We start from the raw sequence: 18686 nt of genomic DNA on the forward strand, positions 1-18686 counted from the left end.
ATTGAGCTAAGAATTAATTTTATTATTTTTTGTAGGTACATAATATACCTACAATTTGATCGTATAGGACATTTTTCTGACTTTGAAGGCCCGACTAATAAAACTACAGTGAGCGGCAAAAGTATGGAATAAATTCCTTAAAAATTAAACAGATTTTTTTTCAAAAAGATCTTTGGACAGGTCAATTTTAGTTTATAAAAATACATATTTTAGTACTAAAGAAAATTCCAAGCAGTCATTTGTTTTCGAGTTATGACGTCATCGATGGTTTTTTAAAATGGAAACGCCCTATTTTTTTTTCTTGATTCTGATATCCCTTTTAATTGTCTAAATGACAGTATAAAAATTTTGTTATCTTACATTAGGAAATTTTTAAGAAAAAAAATAATAAAGTTGGAAAAATTAAATTTTATAAAGAACAAAAACAAGTCAAAAAATCAAGTAGGTAAATCAAACAGTCAAATGTTACTGTCAATTTCATTCGTATGTGTTATTTGTTTTATAAAACGTTTTCGAAAATGACTCATTTATCAGAAACACAACGTATAGAAATTTCAATTTTGATTGGGTGTGTGGATAAAACTAGAGAAAATTAAACAGGGGGAATTTCTTCATAAACTTGCTTATTGTCAACAAGCTGGAGGATGGCAATTCGAACATTGAATTCCATAATTTTAAGTACTTACTAACACAGTTTTTGACTCGTTTTTGTTTGTTATAAAATTTATTTTTTCAACTTTATTTTTTTTTTCTCAAAAATTTCCTTATGTAAGATAACAAAATTTTTATACTGGCGTTTAGACAATTAAAAGGCCTATCAGAATCAAGAACAAAAATAGGGGGTTTCTATTTAAAAAAAACTATCGATGACGTCATAACTCGAAAACAAATGACTGCTTGGAATTTTATTTTGTATTAAAATATGTATTTTTATAAACTAAAATTGACCTGTCCAAAGATTTTTTTGAAAAAAAAAATGTTTAATTTCTGTATAATATTCACCAAATACAGGGAGCAGCATTGTGTAGTTCTGTAGTTGTATTTTCCCAAAGTATTACGATTAAATCTGCATTTACTCCCTGCAGATGAGGGAATGAATATTAGTTCGGAGTTTCTACCTGATTTGTCAAGAATTATGAATGAGACAAAAATGACCCTTATGGCAAAATATTTTTAAGGTAAAAATAAAATGAAATGGTTGGTTTCATCTTGTGTCCCTTCGGTGAATAATTGAACATTATCGGTTTATTAGTCGGGCTTTTAGAGTCAGATAAATTTGCTATAGACAAAGTATAGGATTATAGGTACTGGCAAGTAACGATTTTTATTCTTTACTTATTCTGTACTTGCTCATGTAATAATATATGTACTATTATTATTATTTCATACTGGAAGTCTGTTCTGTATCATAATTTTATTTCAAAAATCACATTATTTTGTGAAAATTGCATCATCTTTTTTCCTGGGGCAACGGCCGTTACTACTGCTTTTACAATGATTATTTCATTCATCATCGTTTTCGACCAATCGTAAGGCTTTATTTTTTGGATTACAGCGATAATTTTTTATTATCCTTTTTCAAATGTTTTATTTTTTTATTTTTAAGACAACGGTGAATACTAGTGTCACATTTTTTATTTTTATATCAAATGTCAACATGAATCGTCAACTTCTGACGAGCAACTTGCAAACATTTTAAAGGACTTTAATTAAACAACTTTATTCATGAAATAATCTTACCGAATTACATACATTCGTCCTTCTGAAATAATCTGTTGTAATACTCAAGTTGATTAAAACGCAACACTCGTATCGTTTTTTCACAAATTTCTCAAGAAATTAAAAGTCAAAAAATGACACTTGTGGTTGCTAATCAATTTTCGTATTACAAATCGATCATTTCGAAGCACTCAAGTGGATATTTTTCGACTTTTGCAATTTTCAATGTCAGAAAAATAAAACAGTCCGGTAAGTGTTGCTTAGCGACTCTTTCCGGCTCTGATACTGTTATAACTTATAACTCACCTACCGGACTCAAATTGATAATGTAATCGAACATCTACCGGACAGTATAAAATAAAATATTTAGAGATCGTGAATTTTGACATGAAATAAAGGAAAAAATTGTGCTTATTTTTATAGTGCATTATTACTGGAAATTATTATTCCACTTAAAAAAAAAAGGACAGAGATTTGCGTATCTAATATTAAAATGGGTGATATAATAATCTGATGAAGCTTTTCCTGATAGAGCAGCAGTATTATTGACTGTTGTTAATAAAGCTCAAATCGTTTGTTACAAATTTGGAATAAAAATGCAAATACCTATTATAAGTATTTCCTAATTTCTTAGGAGGAGGCCGATGTAATTTGTACCCTTGTATAGTCCCCTTTCCGTAAGCTGTTAGCTCAGGTAGCATGTAGGGTTGGTTGTCTACAACGTAAAATTTTAACGTTGAAAAATGACTTCATTTTTTTCAACTAGTATTCAAGTAGGAAACACCACTTTTCGCCTGCGTCACATTCACAACAATATCTAGTGAATGATGTGAGATATTTTCGATATCTCTTTTCGTTTTGCCTACACAGCTTCTAAGCAGAGCATTTTATTTGTGGTTTTTTAACAAATTCGTCAAAACAAAATTATGTTTTTCTCTTCATAGTTCACTAATAGAAATGTTCATAATTTATGTAGTAAAGAGAGAAAACGTTCATCTCGTACTGTTTTCTCAAAAAACGTGATCGAAAATCCACTTTTTCGACCGTTTCAAACTCAGGTAAACGCGAGCCTTAATGCAAAGTTCCAATCAAATTTCTTTATCAAAAGAAGAGGGCATTTGGAAAAGGAAAATAGGAGTATAAAATAAATTTTTAAACGGTCAGCTGAAATAGTGTCAAAAAAAATGACAATAAAGCTTGCACTACATCGAATTTTTCAAAACTGACAGAAATTTGATATCCCACTTTTTTTGCCCGCAATAGTACAGTGGCGGCCATTAATTTGGAAACACCGACTTAATCTATCTATAGTCGACTCAAGTTGCAAAAAAACCACTTGTCATTTGCAACAGCATTTTTTCAATATTTTTAAACCAAAAGGGACCTGAAAATCAGTTTGGATTGAATATTTCCCATATAAGTACAGTTTTAAAGTAATTTCAAACGACTAATGCCATAAAATTGTTGTTGCAAATCCAAATTGGTTTTTTGCAACTTGAGTCAACTTTAGTTTACTGGATATTTCTAATATTTGATAGTGTAAGCACTGTAAGCGTTATGTCATGAACTCATGTCACCCATGTCATCGTTGAGCGCATTCAACAGACTGTCGCAGCTGAAATTGATATGTCAATAACATTGTCAAAGTGACAAACAATTTACAATAAAAAAATCTTGGTGTTTCCAAATTAATGGCTGCCACTGTACCTACACCTACTCGCTAGACGCTTCATGATTTTACATTCTGAACATTTTTATAAAACCTGAAAATTTTAGAATTCAATTTTACTGTTTTCACAATCAGATAACTGATAACAGTTCAATAAAGAGACAAACAATAATTTCTAGAAGTATTTTATTGCACAAAAGCCTTAATACAAACAACAAAAGGAAAATAATTGTTCAACAATATAAGCATCACATACATTAACTATTACATAATACTAAAATAAAACAAACAATAAAGCTAAGCTTGAAAATAATATATTGGCAAGATTATATTTATAGCCTTACAGGTAATAATTTTATTTCGTGACAACATACAAAAACCACTTAAATCCTATGTTTTCTTTTATGTATATAACTAAGAATATGATAATTTCACAACAGTCTTAGAACTTGTTTATAAATACTGGCTCAGATCTACAATAATATTCATAAGGAAATTAATGAAGACATGATGATATGCAAATTGTCGATTAATAATTTATACGAAATCGCCGCTATTATTGAAATCTAGTAATACAAATTTTGGTATCGAAAAATCTAAATACTGGAATGGAAAACTATGCCTCTTTTAGAATATCATGGCCAATAAAAATATCACAGCTAAAATTTTGGATTTTACCAGAAAATTTAATTTAAAAAAATGACTAGATTTTTTTTTCTAAAACCATTTTATATTGTAGCCTGGCCATCAAAGCAGCATTTCTTTGTCAAAAATATTTACAAAGGATTCACTCAAACTACAAATGGAAAAGCAGAATGAATTCTGATTTAAGAAAAAAGCTATTTTGTTTGGATTTGTTTTTTCAGAACAGCAGACATACCAACTAAATATAAATAAATCGATTATTTAATAAATTGCAAAACAAAATATTTAAACTGGCAATTGAACTATTGCATGAGTAAATGATTGAACATGATAACACGCTTATTCTTTAAAAATACTATTATGTTGTTAAAACATTACTTTTCAATCAAACAAAACAAACTGTTTATCTGTGAACGAGTCGCTTCTGCTCTTATAAACCAATTTAATCTTACTTAGAGATTCTTTTCCATCATTCGCCAAAGTCTAATATTTTTTCAATACCATACAAATACATTATTATAATTGTTATTGAATTCAGATTTTGTGAAATTTCTTTGAACGAGGAATGGGTCAGACTAAAAATCAAAAAGTAGATTTCTTCCCGAACTGTCATCTGAATTCAACACTGATAAATAATTTTAATTATTACACAATATTCGAAATTAAAACTATTAAATTAAAAAAAAAAACGATAAAACAATAAAGAATTAATTCAATATTAGAATACTGTATGTAATCTCTTGTAATGTCAAAAATTATAAATAAAACTAAATACTTTAAAATCTCAATTTCGTTTCTTATTTAAGTACGGTATTATCACATAATAAAATCGTCGTAGATCTAAAAAAGTCCATAATAAAAAATAAAGAGAGCAGATTTATACATAAAAAAAGATCAATTCGAATGACTCTATAGTGTTTCCAGTGTACTGTAATAATAATTTTTAAATTACTTTGCTAATAGAGAGGCAAAAAAATCACAATCACAAAATAAGAGAGCTACTAATGAGGTAGTTTTCTTTTTTAGAACAGAATTTACTGTTTATGTATAAACTTAAATTCTGTGTTTCGAATTGAATTAAAATTTCTGAGCTATTATAAATTAAAAAGGGCATGTGCAACTAAAATTTGTTAAAATTAAGGACTAGTTGATTCGTTTCGTAACTTTTATATTCATCAATCGATATTCAAAGTTAACGAGTTATTAAAAAGAGATGCCCCTGTCTTTTTGTAAATAAACACTTTTATTCTACGTTTTAAACCAAAATCAAATAAATATTGACCGTTCACACTTTTCTTTGATAAAAAGCAACCCTTGACCATCTGATACTATTTTTTATGATTATTATTTATTACATACACTGTGAAACGCAAATTTTATCAACCTATACATTTTTATTCAAAATTTCAACAAGTTAATTAAAAAAAAAGACAAACAAAACAAAACTTATACATAGACAGGTGTGTATATGAAACAAGGAACAAAATATTTTCACTTATTTTACATCCTTTTAAAGGATAGTATAATCTCGGAAGTCATGTATTATATTAACGCTGCCGCAACAGATAACAACAAGGACTATTTTTTAAACAGATCTTATGTTTCCTCATAACGATGTTTATCTTCATTTTTCCAAGAACTCACTTGAATATGAGGAGGCGGTAAAAAACTTCGCAAAGATTGTATGAGCTGAATTGTATCCATTAATGCTAGAAAGTCACAATTATGTTTAAACCGTTTAAACTGTTTGTAAATTGTGTCAAGAAAAGGAAGATCAGATAAGATCAAAGCTTTAAAAAATCACAATTCGAAAGCTCAACGTTATGGAGCTCTCAAGAATTCACCTCGATAATATCATCATACTATTATGTATTATGAAGAAGAAATTAAATGACTGCTCATGAACATGGTAAAATGTCATGTCAAATTTGCAATTTGTTGTAGACAATTTGCCATTAATAGTTTACTATAAATATATAATTATTTAAAAACTTACTCTTTTGCAAAGCTTCAGACTGTTTACCATAGGGCTTACACATTGCTGGTCGAACGTAAGTTTTCATTCTTTGCATATTTTTCATTACTTCCCCAAAAGCTCTTACAATTTTTTCTTGGCCACCTTCAGATGACCTTTTATCATCAGTAGAAGAAGCCAAATTTGACGCTGAAGTCCACGCACCATTATGTAAGGCCAATAAATCTTTGTTAGCTGCTGATAAGCCTGCAACATATATTTGTACACAACACAACAAATGTGTCACTATTTACTACCTTCTAGGTTTTCTAAATTAGCTCTTAAAAAATCAGTCAATTTGTGATCCATTAAAGGTAAATCAAAATGAGATTTCTGTTGTCCTTTTGCCATATCCATTTGTTGTTGAAGTTGCATTTGTTGCCTTTGTTTTTCTAAATTTGCATTTAACTTGTCAATATTTTGTTGTGCTATAACTCTATTTTGTTGTTGAATTAAAGCTGCTGTTATTTGTTGCTGAGTTGGGGCCACAGATTTAGGCCTATCTAATAGTTGTTGATTTATTTTTGAATCTAAATTATTTTGACCTGTTAGATCGACCGCTCCCAAACCTATAATAATTAACATTCAGAGATTTACTTAATTTCAGATTAAAATTTTCATACGATTGCGTATGTCAGGACTGTTCGATTGGGGTTCGCCCAAATAAGAGGGTGTTGTCAAATGCTGAAGCGTTTTTTGTGTTAACTCCATCTGATTTTTGTAATACCGACATGCCGGATTTGGACAGTTTTGTACTACTTCGATTATAAATTCTTTTTCCATGCCAAAATTCTCCCTACCAATAGTATAAGACTCCATTACCTTTAAAAAAACAATAAGATTGGAATAATAAACATCACATACTCTACTCTGAAAGCAGTATAATCTACTTTTTCTCAATATGAAAGCGTAACTTCTCGTTTCACAATTGGCCTAATTATTTTTTTTTAATCTTCAATGATCTGATTACAAAACTATTTTACATTAAAATCCTTGTTATAGAGGTACACAGATATTTTACAAATGTAGTTTTAAGTTAATTCTACATACCAAATATCCATACCTACTTTTGCAAATACTAAATAAAAAGCCTTGGTAAAGTGAAAAAACATATTTAAATGAAAAATATAAAAAAATCCCTCAAATACCAAATTGACAGTGATTTTCTTTATAACTTGAATCCTTTTTAGTTCAAAACAATTTATGTATATTATATACTTTTGTGATATTTCTGAAAATAACCTGTCTGTTCCCATTAGACATAAACGTATAAAGAAATAAGTAAATTTTCACAATGCTCCTACATCTGTATGTACCATACAACAGGAATCTAAATATGTAGGTATTATTATTGTTTTAAAAAATAAAACACGACTAACTCAAAACAAAAATCATTGAATTCATTAACTCACTGCTCTGACTGTTGCCTCAACTCCCAGATGCAAGCCATGGGGTCCATTCATGTGTTTAAGCATGACAGCATTTGCGAAATGTTCAAAGGGAAGTATAATTTTTCCATTTTCACGAAGTATAAGTCTACCTTGCGAATCTAAAGTGACTCTCGATGCCATCATTCTATAAATTATTAACAAACAATAATTGAATTTAAAACATCTTTTTCATACTGACTGTAAATAAGCAGCACTTGGTAGCATGGACGATTCTTTTAATTCTGAAAAGCACTGTAATAGTTCAACAGAGGAGTTCCAACCCTTGTTTTGAAGGTATAATTGCAGTAACATGTATAGCTTTTCAGTGACATAACCTGTACCAGGAAAGCCCATACTTGTGGAAGAGGGTAAGTCATTAACACTTGTTTGTTGAATTCCTTTGGCCAAGACATTTTTCATTGTCTCTGCCAAATCCATCATGGGGCAAAAGCAGGATTAAATGAAAAGTTAAGGTGTTATGTAGACCTGCAACAAACAGAAACGCCAAACAATGTAACACACAATATATAAATTACCGGCATGTTGGTAAAATATTTCATTGATCTACTTACATTATTTCCTGCTTAGGCTGTTTAATTTACATCCGGAACATCATTGTTATGTAGGGGTTTTATCTAAAACACAGCTGATTCCGTGTAACATTACTTTCGGCGTCATCCTTTGCGGTTGCGCATAACGAATTAAACGTAAAATCATTAAAATTTCATACGGAAGTACGGAACTCTGTTCGTCGTTCGTGCCTAACTACTAAAAATTGAACATTAGCTATTTTTCGTTAAAGTTTTAAATTCTATAATCTGGTGAAATCATTGGAATATTCGAAGACAACGAAATAATTAAACATAACCGCATTGTGGTGATGTGCTGCTCCGTCTGCGTCTACGAAAAAATTGTAGGGGAGTAGGGGAGAATGGAATAAAGAGAATAATGGGGATGTTGCAGAACTTACCTACTTCGGTATACAGTAACGGGTGATGAACTATGAACTGTCAAGTCAATTTGCAATGATTGTATTGGGTGATTCAAAATAATTGTGGATAAATATGGCAGCTACAGTACGAAAATTTATGTGCCAACTGTGTGGGTGGGGTAGAGTTGACATTTGTATGACATTTCATACACGTACTATGGCGGCCAAAAAATTTCGGCCGTCATTTTTCCGTCATTTCAAAAAAATCGGTGTAGTCCATTCCTTATTGTCATTATGATTGATGTTTTTACTTGTCACTTTTGAAAGTCAAGCAAAATGCCATCGGTATCAAATTTTAATAAAATCAAAATAGTAACTCTTGCACAAAGAGGAATGTCCCAAGCTCAGATTTCGATGGACCTTCGTATACCTAAAAGTACAATTTCGTCCATTCTTCAGAAATGGAGACAAAATGGAATGGAACTATTGAAAGACGCCAAGGCTCAGGGAGGCCTAGCATATTTACTGCAGAAGAAGATAATATGCTTCTCAATAGATTACGCAATAGCCCTTTTATGACAGCTGTTGAAGGGGTAAATACAAGCAAATACAACGGAAAGGAGCGGTCGATTTTCGGCAAACATATGGACATGGATTTTAGTAGATAGGCCTGGGCTAATGTTTTCTCTAGAAGATCGGCTCAACAGTGATGTTTATGTTAGGATTCTTGAAGACGTGATGATGCCTTTAGTTTCAAGAATTTTTCCGAATTTTAACTTCATATTTCAACAAGACAATTGTTCAATGCATTCAGCACATAGGGTAGCAGAATGGTAGCATAAACGTTCTTGATTGGCCAAGTCGCAGTCCAGATTTTTGGTTCGTAATTTGCAACAACGACAAGTAATTCGGAATAGGGCAGAACTTTTAACTGCGATTACTAATGCATGGCAATCATTACATAGGAATTATCACAGAGATTTATGCCTCTCCATCTCGCGTCGTGTAAGACGAGTTATTGACGCCAATGGAGCAATGACCAAGTATTGATTTTAAACTTCATTCATTTTATCTTTTGATTTAGCTAAGTACTTAAACAAAAATAAATGTTTCATTTCCTTGTCTTTGCCTTAATGTTTTTCGTTTGATTTTTTAAAAACTACGGCATACTCGTGTAATTTCCACGGTTCTCTGTTTGGTACTTTAATCCAAAAATAACCGCAAGTCTGCCTCTAGTCTCTAGTGCCACTAGCGACTAGCGGTCGTGTGGTAATTGTGTAAGAGTGGAACTTGGCCTTTGTATTCACAAAATTTGAACTGATGGACTAAATGACAGATTGCCAAAATGACAATAACGATAACAAAGCGAGGTTATTGGTGCTTAAGGGTAGTTTACACTTCATGTCAGGGCCTTGAAAGTGACGGACGAAATTTTTTGGCCGCAATAGTACTATTGGCCACAACTGATATTTAACTGACAAATATCTGTGAACTGGCATTTATTGAATATAACCCAATTTTTGACTCGATAATGCCATTTCCCTGCTTTTTTTGATGTCACAAGAAGAACTTCAAAGTGATTTTTAATAATTGTCATTGAGTTGAATATTTTCATGAGGACAAAAGTTAACAGGGGGTTGAAAAATGTAGCTTGTAAAACCCTATGGCCAGTCTTAAAAAAAACTCACTGTATAATAATTCATCACTTTACATAATTCATCACAACGACAGCCACCGAATATGCCCATCATCAGTACAACTTTCTGAAGGATCCACTCTTGGTCCGCCGCTTCCAGTAAAAACTTGCTTTCATCTTACATGGTGAAGTTAATCGCACGTATTGAATATTTATTTAATGCAAAGTTCCAATCAAAATCTACCTTTACCAAAAGAAGAGGGCATTTGGAAAAGGAAAATAGGAGTATAAAATAAATTTTTAAACTGTCAGCTGGAAAAGTGTCAAAAAATGACCATAAAGCTTGAACTACACTGACCTCCAAAATTAACGCATCACTTGTATTTTTACGGTTTTTTTGAAAAGTTTTACTTTAGAGCAAAAAATTGTTATACACACTGAAAATAGAGGAAAAACATAGATCATTCTACAAGAGTAAATAAAATTTCCAGCCACTGTGTACAAAAATGAGCAAAAATATCGTTTTTGCTCAATTTTTAAATTTACTCGAAAATAATTTTTTGGTTCGACACTGTCAGAATTTGAGAATTTTCTCCTTTGTGAACGGATTTTGATAAATGTCACAACTTGTCAAAACGAAACGTCAAGCTAATTTTAGAGATTTTAAGCGATTTGGAGCTTTTAAGAGGCTCGTCGAACCAAAAAACGTTGTATTCAACTCGTTCGTGTGTAAATTGGGCCTTTTTTGGCACTCGTGGGCCCTTAAAATGCTCGTTACACTCGCGTTTTAAACGGGCCCTCTCATGCCAAAAAAGGCCCAGTTTACACACAAACTCGTTAAATAAACTACTATTTTAGTAACAGTTGAAAGGGTCCGATTCGAGCAGTCGAAGCGAGCGGACCTGTTTTACGGCGCGCGATAAGATAAGCGGCAAGTAAAAACGAGGTAGAATGAAAAAAAGTGATAGTGAGAGCGAGAGAGACGAAGATCACAAAAGGAAAAGAGAAGAAGGACGAGAATCAGAAGAGAGGATTAACCCATTTCGGAAAAGTAAAAAAGTGGAAAGATCACCTGTTAAAAAGGCAATGGATGAGGAAATGAAAAAGATGTTGGAAAAAATTATGGAGGATGTAGGGGAGATAAAGGAAGAGAATCGGAAGATGAGCCGGGAATTGGAACAACTGAAAAGTATGATGCGTGAAAAGGAAGAAAAATGGTGTAGTGACCCAGTTTAAAATTTAAATTTAAGTTTCCGGTACCGCCACAACAGCGCGCCAAATGTGAAGGTACTAGCGGCTAGACTGGGAACTACTAGCGGAAATATAGCGGGGAGAAAACGGGCTCGCGCGGGTGGTTGAAGGGGGTAGTTCACTTTTGTTTGGTTTTTCGAAACGAACAGACCTTTCGAAGAGCGATCCAATATTCCAAAAATCTGTAAGTTACATCTGAACCGATTACACTACCGTTCCGAGTAGATATTTTGTGTCCCCGTGAAGAATTCAACGTTTTTAATTCACCTGGGTAATTTATCCCACTTTCGTTGTTTTTTTTTTTTGTGTTTTGTTTTGGGACCAGGACCACGTGGTAAGGGTATGTTGTAGATTTCATTTTGTTGCATGCTGTTTCTTTAAGAGGCGTCCATTTGTTAATTTTAAGCGTTATCCCTAAATTTCTCCCGGGAGGTTCTTTTTTTGTAATCTTGTAATTTCGGAAATTAGGAGCCGTCGTCCGAACCGCGAGCGTCCATTTTGTTTTCTTTTTTCTTCACTAACATTTTACTTTCGCGGCACTCGACCCGCCATCTTTTTTGTTTAACATTACCAGCGATTATTGTATTCGTGATTTATGTTGTTTCCTGATATTTGAGCCATTTAAAGTGGTTCTATTCTATCGTTATTGAATTGCACGTTTGTTCTCTTTTATTTCCTCCTTGTTTAATGTTGCGGTTTGTTTTTTGCTTATGTTATCCTTGTTTAATGTTGCGTTATGTTTTGTGTATTTCATCATTGTTTAATGTTGCGCTTTGTTGTGTCGAAACTCGAAACTCGGGTTTTCTTTATGTTGTTGTTAAGCACCGCTAGATTTCGGAAGAGTTAAAGTAAAATGTTGTAAGTGCGCCACTATGGGGGGTTAGGTTCCAATCAGGAAGTCGTGGGGTTGTCTAGTAAATTTCTGGGGAGGCCCTGGTTAAGTTACAGCCGTTAGCGGAGGCGGACCTAAGTCCTGCTTGATGCGGCTCTGGGATGCTGACGTGAAACCTCCGTCGCGGTTCTAGAGATCTTAGGTTTTTGTCGGTAAACGGTTGGTTGGGGAAGGTGGAGCAAGCTCTGCTCGAAGCGGCTTGGGAAGCTCATCGTACAACCCCGAGGCGCTCTGTCACTATTGCTGGGTCGGTGAAATAGCCCGACGTTCATTACTAACCTGAGTATCTAGAAACGTCGCTGGTCTCAAGCCGATTTAGATTATTCTTCTGAGTCCCCTCGCGGCCGAGAGTTTGTTACCTCCAGCTCTAAGCTCCCGTTGGCGTACCTTGACCGCGTAGTTTCAAATAACCATTGTTTTTGTCATTAATCTAATTGTGAAATATGAGTAATACCTGGGATACGGTTTTTGAAGAGGGTTTTTCATCCGTCCCTGTCTGTAATAACTGCCTTATAATTTGTTTACTTGTTTCGCAAGCTTTAAACTGTCATTTTGTCTGTCATGTGCCCGTTTTTCTGCTATTTTAAATATTGTTGCATTCATCTTGTCGTTTATCTTTGTGATGTGATGTACTCAACTAGTTAATTTCTTGTACTTCGTTAACCTTAATTTCTGTCTTTTGTATTCGTTTCAATTTCTTTTTCATCAAAGTTATTACAGGCATTTTTAATAAAAGGTATTTTGCGTCCCTCACATGTGTGTTTTATTTGCGGCACTCTTCCAACTGGAACCCTCACCGTTTGCATTCCGAACCTTTTCCGCCAAAAGAAAATCACAACGTAGGGCTCCTCCGATTCGATGACGATCACGACCACATTTGTTACCGTTTTGCGCAGGTTCAAATATTTGGCGGAAAAAGTAATGTATTCAAATCATTACAATGGGAAAGAGAAAAGATGGAATTAAAAGAAAAAATGACAAAATTGGAGGAGAAAATGGAAGAGCAGGAAAAAAGAGTGAGAAAAATGAATATTGTCGTAACGGGACTGGATGAAGAGGAATGTGAGAACCAGTGGCGGCTCGTCAGGGGCGGCAGATACGGCAGTGCCGACCCAGAAATTTATTTGAAAAGAACACAATTTAAAACAGTTCATTTATACTTTTTTTTTAAACAAGTTTCATCATTCATATCTCTCTAATATGCATATATTTTTCAAATTTTATGACATTAGCCCTTACTGGAGATTTAAAGGTCCATTAATTCATTATCCCAGTATCCCGTAAAAGTGAGCGCATTAAAATAAATATACGCGTGAGCATGTCCGATGAAATTGCACGCTCTTTGGGTTTGGGTCGGCAAGTAGTACCAGATCTAGATCAGCGACAGCGAGAGTTGCGTTAAATGCACCGATGCTTGCTTGCCAGATGCGCAGAACGTCGAGATTATTGCAATGCGGTTCCCTAGTTGGTACTGCATGCCGTACCGCACCGCTTTTCTGTCTTTAGATTCATAGATTCGAATTGTTTTTTTTTAACGAATCATTTAATTCTCATTGATCTTATTAATTAAAAAGTAACATTTTTAGTTGTTAATAAAATAATAGAAATTTGTATTTATTGAGAAAACAGCTGTGGGTTTTTGTGAACATTTTCAATAAAGCACTACATAATTAATACCTCCTAGCTCCTATTTTTTTTTATACCTTTAAATATCAATTTAATATTTATAGACCATAAGAAGCTTTAATATTATGTTTAAGTTTTCTTCTTCTTCACTAAGTTCGATGAAGAAGAAATATTTAATAAAATTATTGCTCTTAAATGAAATGTTAGATTTAGAAATTTAAAAAAAATCTATAGAAAAAGAATGAAACTGAAATAATATAATTTAACTGAAAATGTAAGTTGATTGGCATTTGGCTTTGGCATAAAAATAGGAATTTGTTAGGAAGTATTGGGTGGCGACAGCGATTCAGTTTCTGGGTACGGCAGCGCCGTACCTCATTAACGCAGAGTATAAGGGTTTTTGTTTATTTCGTTTCGAACCACAATAGCACTCAACGATTTGACGTTTAAATTGTGTTACTTTAATTTTTATTGTTCCGTGTTAATAATGGCAAATGTTCGACAAGTGGTGAGCAATAATAATTCAGATACTCTAGATTTTTTACTGAGAAATAAATTTTCTTCATTATTTTACGATGACAAACTGTTTGTTAAGGATTTGAAACGGCCTCGTCCTGCCATGTCAAATTTAGTAATTAGTAAAGCGGACAGCTCCAATCGTGGTTTCTGTGTTTCATGCTATGAAAAGTGCAAGTGGATTACAGGTAGCGAAATTAGGAATAGATTGTTTTGTTGGCCGTGCTTACTTTTTTCTGAGCAACGTCCAGGTCCGTGGAACTAACTGCCTGTACAGGCTTTAACCATCGTAAAGAGATCGGTAGGGCACTGCAAAAACACGGTATTTCAAAAGATCACACACAAGGCCTACTAAAATTTAAATTATTTGGAAGAAAACGAAACATTGCAAACGTCTTAGACAATGCACATCGCCAAAGTGTTATTAATTGGACGATTAATTGACATCACTATTTATTTAGGAACACAAGAGCTAGCATTTGGAGGGCATAATGAAAACGAAAATTCATTTAATCAGGGCAATTTTAGAGAACTTGCAAAATTATTAAGCGGCATAATGTCCAAGACCATACAAAATGAGATCATTCAAAGTACATATTAATAATGTAATTATAATTACGGTTGAGGATGAAGTAAAAAGCGCCCCTTGTGGTATTATATGTGATATTTTTTTTGGAATTTGGTTTTCTTTTACATTTTTATAGTTGTTTCGCTAGGTTTTTTTTTTTTTTTATAAATCATTAGTTACCTACGTTACCTTACCAAATTCCTTAATCCTCCCCTCCTAGCAAGAATTGCTCTAGCTAGACCTTCCTCTTGGTTCTTGGTGAACAGTGAATTTGTTCTTTATTAAAAAAAAAGTTTTTTTTTAAATTTCCATTATATTATTATTATTATTTTAAATAAATATGGAACAAATACGGCGACAACTTTGAGCATTTAAAAAAAAAATACCAACGAATCTGCCGTACCAGTTGAAATTGTTACGAGCCGCCACTGGTGAGAACGAGAAGAAACTGGAAAAATGGATGAAGGCAGAATTAGAGGTAGAAGTAAGGGTGAAAGAGATGTATAAAATAAATGGAGGAAAAATGATTGTGGCAGAACTTGAGAGCTGGGGGGAAAAACGGAAAGTTATGGAAAATAAGAGGAAACTAAGAGAAAAAAAAGGAAAGAGAGTGTACATAGAAGATGATCTGACAAAGAAGGAGAGAGACACACAGAAGAAATTAAGAACGCTAGCCAAAGAAGAGCGACAAAAAGGACTGCGGGTGAAAGTGGGTTATAAAAAGATATGGATAGAGGGAAAAGGTTTTAGGTGGGATGAAGAAAACGGGAAGTTACATACAGCAAATTTTTGAATAAGAGCGTAAGAAAAAGACGACAGGGCAGAAAAGGGAAAACGAACATGGAGAGGAATAAAGGAGAAAACGAGCAAATAAGAATAGTATTCTGGAATGTAGCGGGAATAAAAAATAAAGAGAATGAGTTTTGGAAGTATTTGGGAGAATTTGACGTAGTGGGATTGGTAGAAACGTGGGTGGAAGAAAAGGGGTGGGAAAGATTGGAAAAGAGAATGCCGAGAGAGTTTGAGTGGAAGTGTCAATATGCAGAGAGAGAAAGCAAGAAAGGGAGAGCGAAAGGTGGGATAATAATGGATGTGAAAAAGGGACTGGAAGAAGAAAACGGATCTGGAGTAAAAGAAGAAAGAGGGTTTATGGAAAGAACGGTAAAAAGAAAACAGAGAAAATGGAGAATTGTAACAATATACAGCAGAAGTATGAAAGAAACGAAGAGAATAATAGAAGAGCGAGTAAAAGAGCAGGAAGAAGGAACTCTGGTGATTGGAGGGGATTTTAATGCAAGAATTTGGGGGAAAAGGAAGGCGGATGGAAGAACAACAAGCAACAATAGAAAGAAGACCAACAAAAGATGGAATAGAAAACGCAGAAGGGAGAGAACTGGTTAGCTTAGTAGAAGAAAGAGGGTGGGACGTACTTAATGGAAACTGCATAGGAGACGAGAAAGGGGAGTACACGTATAGTGGATCGAGAGGGGAGACAGTTATTGATTATGTTATGGTGAACGAAGAAGCATGGGATGAAATAGAAGAATTTAAGGTGGGAGAAAGAGTGGAGTCGGATCATATGCCATTGGAAGTGAGGACAAAAGGAAGAGAGAAAGAGAGAAGTATGAAGGATGTTAAAAGAAAAATTGTGAAGAATATTTGGACGGAAGAAGGAAAAGAAAAGTATAGAGCAAGACTTAGGGAGGCAAAATACGAAGAAGAAGAAATAAACGAAAAAGTGAGGGAGCTGAGCGAGAACGTAAAAAATGCAACAGAAAAAAAGAGATAGAGATAAGAGAGAAGATGGGGCTGTGGAAAAACGAGTGGTGGGATAAAGAATGCAGGGAAGGGAAGCAAGCAGCAAGAAAGAAACTAAGAAATTGGAAAAAAGAAAAAGCAACGAAGGAAGAGTACAAGAGAGCACGCAAGAGGTACAAATTAGTATGCAAAGAGAAGAAGGAAAAGAAACGGATGGAAGAAGAAATGAAGATGAAAGGTATAAAGACGAAAGAAGAGGTGTGGAGATACATAAATAGGGAAAGAAAGAAAAAAGGAGAAATAGTGAGTGATAGAATTACTATGGAGGAATGGAGAAAGTACTTCAGTGAGTTGTTGGGGGGTGAGGAAAACAGACAAGAAAAGGAAAAGAGACAACACAGAGTGGGAGAAATAGAAGAGATAACAAGAGAAGAATTAGAGCAACAACTAAGAAAACTGAAAAGGAAAAAGGCACCAGGGAGGGACGGTATACAGAACGAATCGTGGATATATGGAACTGAAAGGGAAGTTGATAGGTTGTTAGAGATAATGAATGGAGTGTGGAAGGGAGAGGGCTTCCCCCAGGAGTGGAAGGAGGGGATAATATGCCCCATATATAAGAAAGGAGAAAAGGATACAGCCAGCAATTACAGGGGGATCACGCTCCTTAATACGGCATATAAGGTATACGCGATGATTGTGGAAGAAAGACTGATGAAGGAAATGAATGAGCGGGGTGCGTTACCAGACGGGCAGGCGGGATTTAGGAAAGGTAGAGGGACTATGGACAACGTATATATCTTGAATCATATAATAGGAAATGAGATAAAAAAGAGGGGTAGCAAGATACAGAGTGTCCCCAAAAAAGAAGACGAGTCCATAACTCCATTATTTATCGGAAGATTTTAATTATGTGGACACCAAATTAAATGGTTGTTAATAGGCTATAAAGTGGCCTAATAAATTCAGGTATAGCCCAATGGGCTTCAAGGATAAAATGTCAAAATATTTTTTTTCAAATGGGATTACATATTTTTTTGTAGTAATTCTGATAGAACTTTTTATTCTGAAAACAACAGTGTGTCACAAGTATACACTTAAATACCAAAAATTCACAAAAAAAAATGCAAAACACGCTACTATCGTCTATGTTCCATTTTGCGCTAAACATTGGCGGCATATCTACGCAATCCAAAATGTTATTATTTGTCATTTGTTTTTCCAGCTACCTTAATTTGGTTATTACATTGTAACGCAATGCATTTTGATTGCTTTTCCCTTGGTGCTCGTCATTTGTTTCAAAAGTTAGTGTTATTTTTTTTATGTCAAGTTACACTTGTGATACATTGTTGTTTTCAGAATTAAAATCTCTATCAGAATTACTAAAGAAAAGTATGTAATCCCATTTGAAAAAAAATATTTTGACAGTTTAATCTTGAAACCCTTGGAACTATACGTGAATTTATTGAGCCGCTTTGTAGCCTATTAACAACCATTTAATTTGGTGTATAGATAATTAAAATCGTCCGATAAATAAGGGAGCTATGGACTCGTCTTTTTTTTTAGGGACACCCTGTATATGCATTTTTTGTAGACCTGAAGGCGGCTTTTGATAATGTGGAAAGAGACTTACTGTGGGAATACTTGAGAAAGAAAGGGACTAAAAAAGTCGAAATATGCATGCAAGATATGCTTCCGGGATTACAAAATATGCACTTTAGTATGCAAAATATGCAGCTAAATATGCTTTAAAAAATCAAAAAAGGCACGCTTTTTTAATTTAAAACTTATATGAATTAAAAAATAATACAATTACAATACAATGTTGATTTAATTACCATTAAAATGGCAAACAAGATACCTTTCTAAATTTTTTGGAGTAAAATTTTGTCTTCTGTTAGATAAAATATTTTTTGTGTTTGGAACATATTTGACAAAAAATAACTTTCCCGTCAGCAGTAAAATCCATTCACGGATTTGTTGACTTCTGTACACTTTTACTTTAGACATTCTGAAAATAACAATTTTAAT

The 18686-nt window shown here is 33.6% G+C and overlaps 1 protein-coding gene and 1 long non-coding RNA gene across 4 annotated transcripts; both read right to left on the reverse strand.

Moving 5' to 3' along the window:
- Positions 1–3795: 3795 nt before the first annotated feature.
- Positions 3796–8602, reverse strand: LOC138125034 (uncharacterized). Of its 3 annotated transcripts, none has more exons than XM_069040262.1 (8): positions 8448–8602; positions 8050–8377; positions 7677–7963; positions 7460–7622; positions 6671–6869; positions 6305–6616; positions 6030–6254; positions 3796–5742 (listed from the first exon to the last, which is right to left on the reverse strand). In XM_069040262.1, the coding sequence occupies exons 3-8, from the start codon at positions 7916–7918 to the stop codon at positions 5630–5632; spliced, it is 1254 nt and encodes a 417-aa protein (XP_068896363.1). In that variant the 5' UTR covers positions 7919–7963; positions 8050–8377; positions 8448–8602; the 3' UTR covers positions 3796–5629. The 3 variants fall into 3 exon arrangements, with proteins under 3 accessions (XP_068896363.1, XP_068896382.1, XP_068896372.1); XM_069040281.1 differs by having other exon boundaries at positions 8050–8245; positions 8448–8601; XM_069040271.1 differs by having other exon boundaries at positions 8050–8371; positions 8448–8596.
- A 2917-nt stretch (positions 8603–11519) lies between these two features.
- Positions 11520–15324, reverse strand: LOC138125042 (uncharacterized). Its single transcript, XR_011157326.1, has 2 exons — positions 12642–15324; positions 11520–12574 (listed from the first exon to the last, which is right to left on the reverse strand). It is a non-coding gene; the product is annotated as an uncharacterized lncRNA (long non-coding RNA).
- Positions 15325–18686: the final 3362 nt, after the last annotated feature.

Source organism: Tenebrio molitor, chromosome 1, assembly GCF_963966145.1.
Source record: "Tenebrio molitor chromosome 1, icTenMoli1.1, whole genome shotgun sequence".
Taxonomy (NCBI): domain Eukaryota; kingdom Metazoa; phylum Arthropoda; class Insecta; order Coleoptera; family Tenebrionidae; genus Tenebrio; species Tenebrio molitor.